Below are 15,430 nucleotides of genomic sequence, written 5' to 3' on the forward strand. Positions count from 1 at the left end.
TTTCTTTTGTTTCAAGTAAGGTTTGTTGTCGTATATTTTCCATATACATCCATATAGTGGTAGTAAAATTCAGTAAAATCTAATCATACGAAAAAAATCTAAGAATTGATAAAACAGAATATTTTGACCGGTAAATTACCAGTAAATTACAAATACTGTGTTTCTGGCAGTTCAAATTTTGAACTTTGTTGTATTTTTTTAGGTTAATATATAGGAAATTTAATGAGAATTCCAAAAACGTGCTTAAAAGAGTGGTTTTCTTACTCCAAGTGGGTTTTACAAAGCGATTTCGTCCCTGACTGTCCTTTAAACCATTTTCACTGATTTAAATATTTGTTGCACAATTGCACAAACCAGTTTTTCCTAAATAACTCACAAATGGTAAGGTTATTGCAAGAGACCAAAAATGTTCCTGATCAACTCCTTAATCCAACACCGTCTGTTTGCAGGACCGTTTTGGCTTCAAGCATACATGGTGTGCAAGAAAAGAAAGGTGGTTCGCCATTTTTGTCACCCTGTACGCAAATTTTAAGATAGAGTTTTTTACCTTGCACCACTGGAAAAAGAAGCTCAAAACGGTTCTTTTAAGTGGTTGAACCACCTTGAACTCTTAAAAATAACTGAGTTACAGAACAAAAAAAGAAGAAGTTAAAAGAGATGTCACAAACTTGACGTATCTACTACCTTCGGAAGATTACTTTAAAACTTTTAAAATGTAAAAAGGAAGAAGAGGTTATCAAGTAATGCGATGGTTCATAATTGTTTCCATAAACTTTATTATTTTGATTAACGTTTTCTCAACATGGAACTAAATAGATATCCCGTAACCAGTGTTGCCAAGTTAAAATATTTAATGGCGGTAGAATAATCAGTCAAAAAACGGTAGATCAAAATAAATTCATTTTATTTTACATTATTAACCCTGTATAATAATAGTTGTCAAAAATTCTAGTCATTGATTCTTGCTATAAAATCCGTACTTCAAAAATACATATTTTTCATGATTTTATTAATTATTGTTTTTTAAGCTTTGACATTATTGACAGATATCTCATGGTTTTAAAGGATAGTTTAGCTAGGCAGCCACGTGACCATTGTCAAAAATAATAAATCTCAAAAACACTTTTTATATCAAATACTGCAAGAAAACGTTTATAAATCATGATTTTTGCAACTTTTGAGCACAGTTTAACAGTTTTGACATTAGTGGCAGTTGTCACGTAATTTCAGAAGACTATTTAGCTAGACTATGAAGTGACAATTGTCAAAATAACTGTCATAATTCTCAGAAACACGTTTTATATCAAATTACTGCAAGAAAACGTTTATAAATCCTGATTTTTGCAACTTTTGAGCACAGTTTGACAGTTTTAACGTTAGTGGCAGTTGTCACGTAATTTCAGAAGACTATTTAGCTAGACTATGAAGTGACAATTGTCAAAATAACTGTCATAATTCTCAGAAACACGTTTTATATCAAATACTGCAAGAATACGTTTATAAATCCAGATTTTTGCAACTTTTAAGCATGGTTTGACAGTTTTGACGTTAGTGACAGTTGTCACGTGATTGTAGAACACTATTTAGCTAGACGGTCACGTGACAATTGTCAAAATAACTGTCATAATTCTTAGAAACACGTTTTATATCAAATACTGCAAGAAAACGTTTCTAAACTCTGATTTTTGCAACTTTAGAGCACGGTTTGGCAGTTTTGACGTTATTGACAGTTGTCACGTGATTTCAGAAGACAATTGAACTAGACTATGAAGTGACGATTGTCAAAATAACGATTAAATCTCAGAAAATCGTCTTGTTTCGAAAACTGTGAAAATGTAATTCTTGCAAATTGTAGTAAAATTTTGACAGTTCTGACAATAGTGACAGACATCACGTGGTTTTAGAGAATAATTTGGACTAAGAAAATGACGCTTAATCGCATTTTTAGAATCCTTATAAAATTTCCTATTCAATAAATTGAAAAAGGATATGAAAAGTTTCACAACCAACATAATGGCAATAAAGTAATTAAAAACGGTAGATTATATACAAAAAACAGGAGAACGGTAGAAGAACTACAAAAACGGTAGATATACCGTTTTAACGGTAGACCTGGCAACATTGCCCGTAACAACTCAAAATCTTTGTATAACGTTTCTTATTTAAAAGGTTAGCAACACTGTACTCATACTGGATATCGTATACTCCTAAATATCCACGCATTTTTCTAATGCCAAAAGTCATCGAGTTTCTATTAATCTGTTATAGTTAAGATAGATTCAATAGATTCTGAGCTAAGAAAGCGAGTTTTTTTGAAATTTCTCAGCCTCTACTTTTAAAAATTAGATAATGAAATAAGTTGGTATTATATGTAATGACAATACATTACCACACTGTAATTTCGGTAACCGGCCGGCATTGCGCTTCCAAAAACGGTAAACAAACTTGTCCTTATTCGGCAGAACCAATTTTTGCCGGTTTCAAGAACTTAAGTGAACCGTTGCTAAAGACAAGGCTCTTTCACCATCATGCAGATGGTGGCTAATTTAGTATTATTTACCAAACAATTTATGCAAAGATAACCTGAGCAGTAACCTGCGATTTCTTCAATAAAAACTGAAGCAGAATGAGACAAAACCACTACTTTTAACGTTTTTATTAATTATAATAATACTCACGTTAATGCTAAATCCGTCGATATTTGGCTAAGACACATCCAGTTATGTATGTAGGCCTATACAAAAAAATCTTAAGTAATAATTACGTTTCTATTTCTAACAGTTCGTTAATTCGTACACTTAAACATTCAATGCTAACATTTTTACTCGTAAATGTTATAATTGCGTAGGCTGCCCTTGACTAGATTAAATTTTGATTTATGAGCATAGTGTATGGTTTTTAACCCATTAACATATTAAAAGTTTGTAATGATCCAGTCATTGTTTTTTAAGGTTAAAATTTAATTTGATACTATTAGGTCCATTTAAGATTATACTTAGGATAGGGATGTGGTTATTAGGATTATTTTTTATTTTGTCTGTTTATTAAAAGTTTTGATGTGAAGTAAAATTGTTTACAAATCAAAAAATGTTGTTGTTTTATGTTAAAGTTAAAAATTAGTATCCAAGAGTAAGTAGAAATTAAAAACCATGGTCAGGGTCTTAATTCATCATTGTGAACTCAATGTTTGTTTACCATTATTGGAAGTGATAATGAAATTAGTCTCAAAATTACAATCTGTCTGATCTGTCAATACTTTTTGCTTTTATCGACTTTTTCAAGAATGTCTTTAGCTATTTATTAACATCTTCAGTAAACTGGTAATAAGGACTCTTCTAGACTTAATCTTCTTTTAACTTTTAGCCTACTCTTGCAAACTTCTTCTGACAATTTTAGTTTTTATTTCTTATTTCTATTTCTGAAATTCATGACGCATTTTTGACTTCTTCATTATAGCTAGGTTACTTGGAATAGGTGCCATACAAAACCGGAAAGCAAAGAACGAAATTATCAAAAGAAGTGTTGAGAGAATATGATCAAACTGGTTGACGATAGAATAATATGGGATGGTATCTGTATTATCTGTTAAAATTTTTATACTCAGCTATTTCTGAAATCTTTTGTGTTATTTTTAACATCATCTTCAGCAAACACGTCTTCTATCTTCATTAAATACTCCCGAACATGGTATCCATGTATTTTATATTCTGGAAGTCTTTACTGAATATTTACATCTTTTTAATGGCTTCAGTGAAGTCACATGGATGTCAAGAACCTTTTATTAGTTTTTTAATTTAAATTCGATTTTCAGGAAGATTACTTTACTCAGACTCTGTTTAGTATTATTAGTTTTTCTCTCATGCGATTTTCGTGTGTTATTGCATATTGTAAAATCCTTCGTCTCGTCTCTACTTGGCGTCTTCTTCACTGAAACGTTCCAAACCATTTAAATATTAGCATCCGGATGGTTTAATTATTTTAAGGAAAAAATCCATTTAGTGGATCTACTTTGCCATTATCTCCTCTTCAAATTTTTTATCATATAATGTATTTATTTTCTTTTCTTGCTTCAGTAAAAGTCATCTTTAACAGTTATAATCTGTATCAGATGTATGCATTTTGAGTAGAACTTTACTAAGTGTTTTTCTCTTTACACAATCTCTTCTAAAATATTTGCACATTATGACATTTTTTTATTCTGCTATCTTTTGCAGTAAACACATCCAGGTCACCTAAATATTGTTTCCACAAAGGGTTTTTAGCTTTAACAGTCCAGTCCATTTTTTTAAAACTTTTCTTATTACACTGACATTATTGGATACTCTCTAGGTTAGTACAATGATGTCACATTCTCTAAAGATTAAAAAAACACTTCATTAACATCTTTTAGACGTTGCCTAGTGTTTGTGGACTATAAAGCTTCTTGAAGTCTTTCTCAATAGTCTAAGATTTCTTAGAAAATGTATTCTGTAAAGGTTTATATTTTGTAGTTTCTGATAATTCTTAACATATTCACTAAATTTACCAGGAAGAAGATAGTCACTTTCTAATAGACAAAAGATTAGTCGTTTTTGATTTTTAAGAATTTGTAAAATTAAGGATTTGCAAAAATGTTTATCTACAAATTAAATAATGTCCTTTGCAAGAGAAATTTTGCAATGTTTGGTAACTTTTTTGACTAGATCATAACATACTAAATAATTTTATGTAGAATTAGTGATATGATGATTTATAAATAACTAATAAAAATTTGACAAGGAACAATACTCTCTTAAAGTCAACACTCTAATTAAACATAATTTATACAAATAACCTGTATACCATTTTCAAAGGGTTGGAAATATCGTTTTCGATATTCCAACCGCGTAAAACTTTTTTACAACAAACTTTACAAAATTACATTTTCCATAACATTCAATCGCAGACATCAGTAAACTAACCTACACTACTATTAATTTAGAATATGATATTTCAGTTTTAATGAGGCAATTCCTCACCTATTATACTAATTGTCTTTACCATCCCTTTTGCGGTTCCAATTTATGCTTTGCCTATTATTGTGCGCTTTTCATGTCAAAGAAATTCAGGGCAAAACATTTTAGCTTTGTAATAATATTAAGAACACATTAGAATATCTATAACGAAGTAGATGCGAAGGAAGGCACTAACTATGAAATTCAGGAGTTAATTGCATTTCAACCTAATACTACTTTAGTTAATACAATGCGTTTGCTAAAAATTTGCATTAAAAAAGTACTTTTAAAAATTTGTAGAAAAATGCACAATTTAGGAGAATACCCTATAGACGTTTTTTTCTTACTATTGAAAACATTTTGTACAAACTGTTGTGATAATATGAACACAGATTTTTGAAATTTGTATTGGGAATCATATCTTAGATTGAGTAATTACTTTACAAATAAAAAAGATAAAATGATATTTCTTTTCTCTGTACAGTTGATTTCTTATCAAGTATTTACAAAATTTGTATTTGTAAAAAATATCATATACGTCAAAACATTAGAAATTATTCACGTCTTTTTTATGATATTTAGGAAACGCATTGCAAACCTTATCATTCAACCAATTTATTAAAAGTGTTTTTAGGTTATAACTTAAATAAAATATATAAAATTGTGAGACTCGCTGTTTAGATCCAAATTAACATTTGAAAAATTTAAATTCATATCAATTATTGAATAGTATTCATTTAAAACTATTTTAAAGAAACTTTAGTTTTGTAACTTTTAATTGTGTTTCAATACGTAATTCTAACTTCTGGTAAAACCAGACGTTTAACAGGTGTTCGTTAGATTACAAAACTGAAAATTACCAGGTCTGAATTTTTTAATTAGCAACTGAACATTAAACAATCATCTTTGATTTTGAATTTTATCTAGAAACCGAAATTAAATCCCCTAGTCTAACCTAAAAACACATTTTGTTATCAGAACAACATGACTTGTACGTAACAAATTTACCCATAATGACTAAAATAACTTATTTTGTTAAAGTCAAGAAGGTGTTTGTAGATTTGTTCATCATTTCCCCTGTGTCTTAAAACTGCTAAAATAGGTTTACATTGGCACATTTATTATAATACTATAATACTATAATATTAATGGTTTTGCTACGCAATTGGAGTTTAGTCTTACATAGAGGGATTCAAAGTGCTACATTAATACTTGATTAAGTAATACATATTATCAATGAATCATAATGATAGAACCATATTTTATACAAAATAATTCAAGTAAATTGTTTTATTAAAAGTTGTGGAAAACTATTAAAAATGGTTGATGTTAGGTTTCGGTAGTTGGATTATCAAAAATAACAGCTTGTCCTGATGAAGCAAAAATAAACTTTACAAAACGTTGGCTACAATGTGAAGTCTGATTCAAATAAAAATATGTCTATTGCGGTATATTCGAACATAATTTTACTGACCAAAATTAAGGGCTAGTTTGAAATTTTAAATAGAACAAATTGTACATTTCTGCTCTTTCAGATCCTAAGCAACTTTAGCTAATAGCTACAATTAACAGGGTGTTTCACTTCATTTTATTAGTTTTCCAAAACTTAATTCAAGACATTACTTGAATCACTCTTTATTAAATGAAGCTTTTAAAAAATAAACTTCCAATTAAATTACCAAGTTTCTGGCAGTGGATTGACTACTCTTATCTTACAAACTTATTTAATTGTATTGAACTTAAAAAAATAATTACCCTAACTATATGTACAGTCTAAATTCTCTATGGTTTTATACAGGGTGTCCGGAAAATACGTGTACAACGTTTGACGACAGACTCCTGACGTCAAAATATGTCGATCTAAGCCGACTTAGTTATATCCAAAATTGTCTCGTTTAGCCGGTAGAGGGCGTCAAAAATTTGTAAAAATATTGGGTACAATTTCATTTCTTAAAGAGTATTGATAAGTGTATTCAGCAAGATGGCGGTCATTTTACACATTTGCTTAAGTAATAATACTTCCGGTCACTCGACAAAAATATCTGGGTTGTCATAACGCCGTTCATATAAAAAATGAGGAGAAATGTTGACGTATTATATCACTTTTATAACACTTCCACTTATTTACAGCCGGTGACTATACTACTAGAAAACGTCATTTTATAGTATTAGTCTACATACTAAAATTCATTAAAATCCATTAGCAGGTTTTCACGTAATTTAGTAAAAAACCAATATTTTTACAAATTTTTGACGCCCTCTACCGGCTAAACGAGACAATTTTGGATATAACTAAGTCGGCTTAGATCGACATATTTTGACGTCAGGAGTCTGTCGTCAAACGTTGTACACGTATTTTCCGGACACCCTGTATATGGAGGTATAATATTGCAAAAAACTTTGCAAGGATGACACACATATAAATATTCAGTCTAATAGTACACCTCAGGATGTTAGGATTAACTATTTATAATGCTTAATTAAATTTCATTCAGTTCAGGTTAGATTGTTTTTTTCTTTAAATATTAACTGATGGTTTTGTTGGCTGTGATATGATTTAGCGTCAGTGGTAAAGGTTCAGTTTAACTTACTAAACTGTAACCAATACAACTGGCACTTAAGGATGATGGTTTGTGGTATTGCAATAGTGAAATGATGTGATGGATCCAATTAAAAGCAAAAATCTCCAAAAGCACTCCAATCAAAGTCATCCAAGCCTGTCATTGTATAATCGTCAGCAGTATGACAGTAAAAAGAGCTGCTGAAAGCTTCAGTTGCTAAAGATATTTGAGGGACAATGGCCGGTGTTGGAGTGGTTGTCGTCCAACCCCATCCGTGACCCCAATCCAGAACAACACCTACAAAAACGAAATGTAAGTAAGTAACTAATGAAAATATCCGTTGATAGTAGTTTTGGTGGATGGATGGATATAGAACACGTTTTTCTGTCAATGAAGCAATCAACTGTTATATCTTATTAATAAGTCCAGACCTTGTACAAGAAATTGAATAGTCTTAAACAGCCTTGGTCTAGATTTGCCTTAACTAAATCTATGTTAATAAATAGAATACAATACCAGCTAAAACCGTGTGATCATTACTATAGCGTCCAGGCTTCGATACGTAATTGTCCATCGTCCTGTTTCTGGCGCAAGTAGGTTTTGATGTTCCCGTACTGATTTTCGCTGGTAAATTAGATGGAACTGGAGAACAATGTCCATTTGGGATGACAGTGGCGCATCCATTAGAAATTGGTTTAGCTGGAAATATGCATTCAGCATTAATTACTTAAAGTAGGTTAAAACCGAAGAGTATATTATGAACTGTAAAGCAGTAATTTTGACAAAAAAGTTTGAATCCAAGTTAAAAATATGTAAAACTTAATTTTATAAATATAAATGTAGATAGAAGCTTCTAATAAATAAAAAGTAGTAATGTAAGTAAAAAAAGTAGTTGCAAAGTGCAAAATTCACATTTTACTTGAAAGTTACATGTTAAGTTGTAAATGGTCGAAATGGTCACGTGACCAACCTTTTAAATCTACGTTCTACGTCTATGTGAAACTGAAGTATTATTTTCAAAATGAAAATTTTAAAAACGATCTTTCCGCATATGGAAAGTAACGTGACTTTTAAACCTCTAATTGTAAACCTACAAACCAAAGATAAAAATATTAGAGTTTTGTTTACAAAATTAGAATCATTTAAAAATGTTTATTTAACATTGCCAATCAGCCACGTCTCTTTAATATTCAATGTTTTGCATTTGAAAATTGTGTAAAAACAGAAGAGCAAGAATCAAAATTTAAATTCGCGTTTGAAAATAAACGAATGAAAATCAACACTTGACTTTGAAAAACAAATTTAACCAAAAATCGTTAAAACAGTCACCTGATGTTAAACTTTTTGCACTTATCTAACGCAAAATGCTGCTCTATCGTTTCTGGTAAAATTGAGGAGTCTAGTTTAAAATGATGGAAATAGTCTTGTAACGCTTAAATTCAGATTAGATTCTAAAACATGTATAAAATTGTCAAAGTCAAGAATGTGTAAGAAGTCCAAAATTGAAGTTCAAAAAAGTTAAATACAATGACACTACTGACGTGGTCAAAAAAATGTTGGATTGTAAACCAAAATAAATCAAAATTCAGACTACCAAAAACCAAAGTGACAACTGAAAGTGGACCAACGAAGCGAATCGAGGATCACGTTTTTAGCGATGTGTATAGGTTTGAAAAAACAATCCGAATTGAATTGACAACAATAACCATGTGACTACCATACAGTAGTAAATAGGTCAATTCTGTTCAACCTACAACAATATGAGTTTTACCAGTTTTACCGAATTTTAAATAATATTTTAAAACAATACAAAACTATACAGTATGAATAGGTAGTCTAGAAGTACCTGCAGGTTAAATCTTGTTCTTTCTTTCGGTTAGTTCTTATCTTTTTTAAACCTGACTCACGTCACCCAGAAATAAATTAATTTAAAGTTTGTATTAACTGCCAGTTGAAAAAATTCGGGACAATATTATTGATTTGTCACGTGACCTAAGTTAATATTACATTTAATTTTGATATTTAGAATTTGCTTCCAAATCAAAACTTTCCAAGATAAATAACTCAAAACTAATCACGATATCATTAAGTCTTATTATAGTTGACCAACATTTAGACTGTGAGAATTCAAATTTAATTTAAACAAACTGGACAAATTTAAGTTAAGATTTACGTATGGTTAGTCAGGTAATACAGTGTGACCCATTTAGAATGGAAACACCCCTATAAAATTTTAGGTTATTAACCGATTTCAATGATTTTTTTTTTGAAATAATTAGGAATGAAATGTCTATTACGGGAGAAAATTTTAAATATTTATTTCAGTTTTCAGGTCATATTACGATACTTTTTCTTGATAGAAAATGGAGAATTTTTATTAGCGATTTTTTTATTGAAAAAATTACTACGCCACTGGATCTATAGTGCTTTCAAATAGCTGTGACCAAAATTTCATGAAAATCCATTCATTAATAACAAAGTTATGACAAATTAAAATTCAAAAATCCTCTAAGCTAACGGTCACAAAAGAACACCCTGCATCAACTGTTATGAAAGAAATGGTGTTATAGAAATGGTGTTACTATTTACTTGTTTATTATTACTTATTAATTGATTAATTTCTAAAAAAAAAATCAAAAAAAAAAAAATCAAAAAAAAAAATTACAAAAAAATCAAAAAAAAAAAAATCAAAAAAAAAATCAAAAAAAAAAAAAAAAAAAAATTTGGTCACAGCTATTTGAAAGCACTATAGATCCAGTGGCGTAGTAATTTTTTCAATAAAAAAATCGCTAATAAAAATTCTCCATTTTCTATCAAGAAAAAAGGTAATATTACCTGAAAACTGAAATAAATATTTAAAATTTTCTCCCATAATAGACATTTCATTCCTAATTATTTCAAAAAAAAAAATCATTGAAATCGGTTAATAACCTAAAATTTTATAGGGGTGTTTCCATTCTAAATGGGTCACACTGTATGAAACACAAGTGAATTCTGACCTTAGACAATGTCTGTAATACCAGACTGAAGGATTTAATAGTTCAGGTTAACGATTGTAAAAACGTCATGTAATCCTTCAAAATCAAACTTTGATTTTAAACTTACTTATCTGTCATATGTGTGGAACATAGAAGAAATTGCATTACATTTTACAAGAGTAGTTAAAACTGTAAGCTTGTTAAAATTATTTTCTTTAAGCGATGTTCTTTAATAACGTCATTAAACAGAAAAGGGATAAGTGACTTATTAAGTTTTCTTATTAATTATTACTACCTGAAAAATGTTTGAAAAATGTTAGCAAAAATGCAACAAATGCAGTTTTGCTAGAAAATCCTACCCACTGCGCCAATTACAGCAAATTCTTGAACTGGTTTATCCTGCAATAAAAGTCATGTATTTGTTGTCAAGTGAACCGAAATTAGAAATTCCTCGAGGTAGAAAATGCTAAAATAACATTATATCGGTTCGCCGCTTGCCAATACTGTCTGAAAATCTTTAATAGCCGCCGAAATTTCGGCCGCAAATTAGAAATGATTAGTTTCAGAAGTTGCCGTAATTAAATTGGCCTCCGAGACGTTGCCTCTGTCTGATTTATAATGTAATTTAATTGAACGGGCAACCGTATACCGCAATTAATGGACCTTGATGCCCCACCCTCACATTTTTGCCAACTCGCAAGAGTTTCGGCAACTAATTAAATTTCGATGCTGTTCGGAATTTTTTTTTTGCTTAAAACAAGGAGCAACTCTGCTGAAACCACAGCCTAAAACTAAGGTCAATCAAGCAAACAGTGGCGTCGAATTAACGGAGGGGAAAACATAACCAAATTGAAAGACTCGGAAATGGGAAAGCACGACCGAGTTGTAATGTTATTATCCTGAGATATTGAAGGAAAGTGGATTTCGACATTTCGGGTCACTGGATTTGAGTTTCAGTTTTAGGGTCAAGTACCATACCTACATAAGAAAAACTGTTATGTTAGAGATTCTTGAAACCGCCAAATTTAATTGAATTGCAAAAGTCGTAGCCCGGATCGATCTGAAAGTTACACTATTCAAGAGTTGAAAAGTGCAATTGCTTCGCTTACAGCTGTTTACAAAACCACGAGCGTGCGTGAATGATAATATTCCCGCACTAGTGTGTCATCATTTTCCAACACTACGGTGGTAAAAGTAAATTATGCTAATTTATGTATCATATTTTTAATTTTTAATTCTTAAATGCTAATGTTTGCATTGTAGTTTTCTGCAAGATGGTAGGAAAAATATTGTACTTAATATGTGCGGAAAGTGTCCTTTCCGCACTCGATAGCAGACCGAACTCCGCTTCGGGTTCGGGCAACTCCAATTAGGGTGCGGAAAAGTGTAAATAACTAAATTCTACGCATAAAGCTATAAAATAGTTGATTCTGCCACGGGTCAAGTCCGATTGACACGTTTATAGATTCATATGGAACTGGCTTGGTCGTAAGATCAGGCATATCTCAAAGAGACAGATTCAATGCAACTACTGTCAAAATTCTACCCTTAATGGTGAAAAACATATTACTATAAAAAATAAATAAATAGTAAACAATCAAAAAGCAATAACTCTGAAAAAATTGAATAAAACCGTTGAATAATAGTTCAAATGGCGAGGTTGGAGAATGTGGACACAAATCAGGTCGTAATTCTCCCGGGAAATACGGACCCTTTCGCATGTTGGTAAATCCTTTGGGGATTAAATAAGAAAACAAATGGGCTTCCAGGGATTATATCATTTTGTTAAGGTTTGCCAGATTTAAGAGAAATTTTTCCTCTAGTCGTAATACTTTCAATATTCGTCTTGTTTTTGTGATTTATCTTGTTTACGTTTGATCCGGCTTACGTTTTTCCTTGCATGTCACTTGTGGTAAATATTTTTTTAGGAAATTTAAATCTAGGATTTTGGCTTCCTAGTTTAGAGGAAAATCAATGAGTAAACGTTTTGGCACCTTTGTCGGAAAAGCTCAACAAAAATGAAAAACGTTTTTTCCGATAGATATAAGAAAAAACCGAACAAAATGCAACTTTATTATTCCCGAGCGAGGAGAAGAGTAATAATTCATCTCCTCTACAAAATATGACGTAGATTACGGAAAATTTTTTATCAGAAAGAATACCAGTTTTGTCGATATTGATTCAATAATGAGTTTTCAATTATAACCTATTGATTACCCATGCAAGAAAACTCTCGAAAAGTTTATTGTAATTTTACCATAAAAATTGATGAGTAAACAAATTATTCCAAACACGAAATTAAAAAGCAATTTTTTTATTCAAAAAGTTTTTAGTGAAACAAGTATAAATTAATATTTAAATTTAAACTTAAACTGGAAACTTTTAAATTAAATTTTGTCATTTTTGTCTATTTGAATAATCGACACACTACAAGGCACCGAACAAAAAAAGTGGTACAAGGTTATGCATTTTCCGGAATGCGGAAAAAAGACAAAACTTTTCCGCGATGAATTGAAACACAAACTTTCTAGAAACTTTCCTCATTTAACCGACATTGTATCTTTGGTGAAATCGGGATTGCCACACAGGTAAAACAAATATGGGACACAGTGAAGAAAAATTGGTATTCATTGTGATAAGGTAGACAGTAGATTTTTGAATCACTCTGTACGACAGATTTAATGCGTGTAATGTGTGTTGATGTTTTATTTTTTTACAACAGTTTCCTTTATTTTTAGTTTTGATCAATTAAATTTAATAAAAATCAATCACTGTCTGTATAATTTACAATAAAAGCTTTCAATGAATCATTTATTTTCTAATTTGTTTTTAAACATTTTATAAATGTTTAAAGAAATATTATACTGTAATTTTAACTCATTTGCACTCTTTTTTTAGCAAATCTAATTTAGACGACAATTTAAGACTAAATTTTTCCACCTTCAGCAACAAAGCCGCTTTTTATAAAAATATGCAAACGTTTTCAGTTTTTACAGCAAGACTTACGAAGGTATATGACAAGTTTTGGTTTATAGTTGGAAGACACTTTCATTCTTTGTATTCTCTTGACTTTTTTGCATAATATTAACTGCATAAAATCAATTTAAATAAACAATTTTAGTTTGACAGTTTGAAAAACCCTTAAGTTATTTGAAACTATCGAACCGACAGTCAATTACCCGCCGTTAGTTTATGGCCCTTAATGTGGGGCCCTTAATTGTTAATCGATCGGAAGGTGAAGTTTTAGCTACTTCATTTATCACCAGATCCACCCCGGTTAAATGTTTTGCACTCTAACTTTGGATGTTCAATATGCTGCAGTTTGTTCGACAGGATGCAAGTTTCGAACTTTGTTACTCTCTTTTCTGTAACCCACCAGTAATTTTTGTACAAGATGTACCAAGTTTCATTCTGCAAATTGGTTGTAATGTGTGTAAGTTTATAAAAGAAAAATTTTTCAAGATATATCGATGCGTGCTATATTTTAAAAATATTTTTATCATTCTGTCACTTCCGGTTTAACCGGAAGTAAATATTAACTTGCTTATTTTAAATGGAACACCCTGTATATTATTGTATTTTTGAGTACCCCTCTCGATTTTAAATATTTTTTATCAATAATAAGCTATCAATCTGCAACGGTTTTCAAGATATTGTCTTTTGAAAAATTACATTTTTAGATTTTGGAGTGTCATATTATACATTATCTTAACTTTTTGAAATCTATCATTTGGTAATATTTTTAATTTTGACAAGAACATGCAAACCGTTTTTCTCTGTCTCATTCAGGTTAGGAGTTATGACACCTCAAAATCTAATTTTTGAAACATCAATATCCTTATAGGTTATAATACATGAAAAATATTGGAAATCGTTAGAAGAATCTAAAAATACAACAATATACAGGGTTTCCATTTAAAATAAGCAAGTCGACATTTACGTTAGGTTTGAAATATTTTTAAAATATAGCACGTATCGAATTTCTTCTTATTCCAAAATTTAAAATTTCTATAAATATTCGATCCTAATAAACTGTAATAAACGGTTTGGGTGGTTAACCCTGTATAACTTTTGACAAAATGTGACTACTTTTAAAATTTTATTTATTTGTGGTAATACAAAATGGGTCAAGCACACTTTACTTTAGGCTAAAGTTGTATTTTCAATCACTTCAAAATAGCACTTTAATTTAACAAATAAAATTTACAATTAGACTCATCAAAACAAAAATGTCAAATTTGAACCCTTCAATAGAGCCAAAATAATAATAATATAAAAATTGACAAATTTAATGGAAACATCATGGATTTTCCTGCGCTGTTAAAAGCATATTGTACAGAGTGGCCCGTTTAAAAAACTCTAAACTTTTTAAGCAAAAAATATTTAACATTTTTTTTAATCTCTGTCCTGTCTAACTCATTATTCTCATTATTTATTACGTATTTACATATTTTGTTTCTGCTTTTTTCTAATAAACGTTTGCATCAAATTTGAATATCTGTAATTAATTTTTAAAAAGTAACAAAATAGTACCGTTAGGTACTAACACTGTTAGAAACATTCCTGTCCTTGTGGAATTTCAACATATCCAAAAAACAAAATTGTTTATTAAAAGGTCTATTTTGCCTTACTTGCATATGCTCATTATTACGTAAATATCATAATAGAGATAAATTGTTCAAGAGGAATTCAGGCCATAATTATTTAATTTTTTTAATTAATGTCAAATTAACTAATATGATAACCGATTTCAGTTTTTTGTTATTATCGAATTATCAGTTTACACAAAAGAGACAGGTTTAAACCACTTTTTTTGCTAAATAAGGTGAACTTTAGTTTACTATGAACAGTAGTTATTATAAGAAATCCCATTACCGTAGACAGTTGTTAATAAACAAAATGGAATTTTAACTAGTTT

The 15,430-nt window shown here is 30.0% G+C and overlaps 1 protein-coding gene across 1 annotated transcript in view; it reads right to left on the bottom strand.

Annotated features, from left to right (window-relative positions):
- Positions 1–2,641: 2,641 nt before the first annotated feature.
- The window catches only part of LOC145724471 (uncharacterized), an 84,696-nt gene continuing 71,907 nt past the window's right edge, over positions 2,642–15,430 (bottom strand). The window contains exons 7-8 of the mRNA XM_081972766.1: positions 8,051–8,233; positions 2,642–7,831 (exon numbers count right to left, since the gene is read on the bottom strand). Coding sequence (XP_081828892.1) covers positions 7,644–7,831; positions 8,051–8,233 — 371 coding nt within the window. The 3' untranslated portion in view covers positions 2,642–7,643. The remainder of the gene's footprint in view (positions 7,832–8,050; positions 8,234–15,430) is intronic.

The sequence above is a fragment of the Ips typographus genome, linkage group LG2 (genome assembly GCF_016097725.1).
Source record: "Ips typographus isolate SLU linkage group LG2, UJ_Ityp_2.0, whole genome shotgun sequence".
Lineage (NCBI taxonomy): Eukaryota > Metazoa > Arthropoda > Insecta > Coleoptera > Curculionidae > Ips > Ips typographus.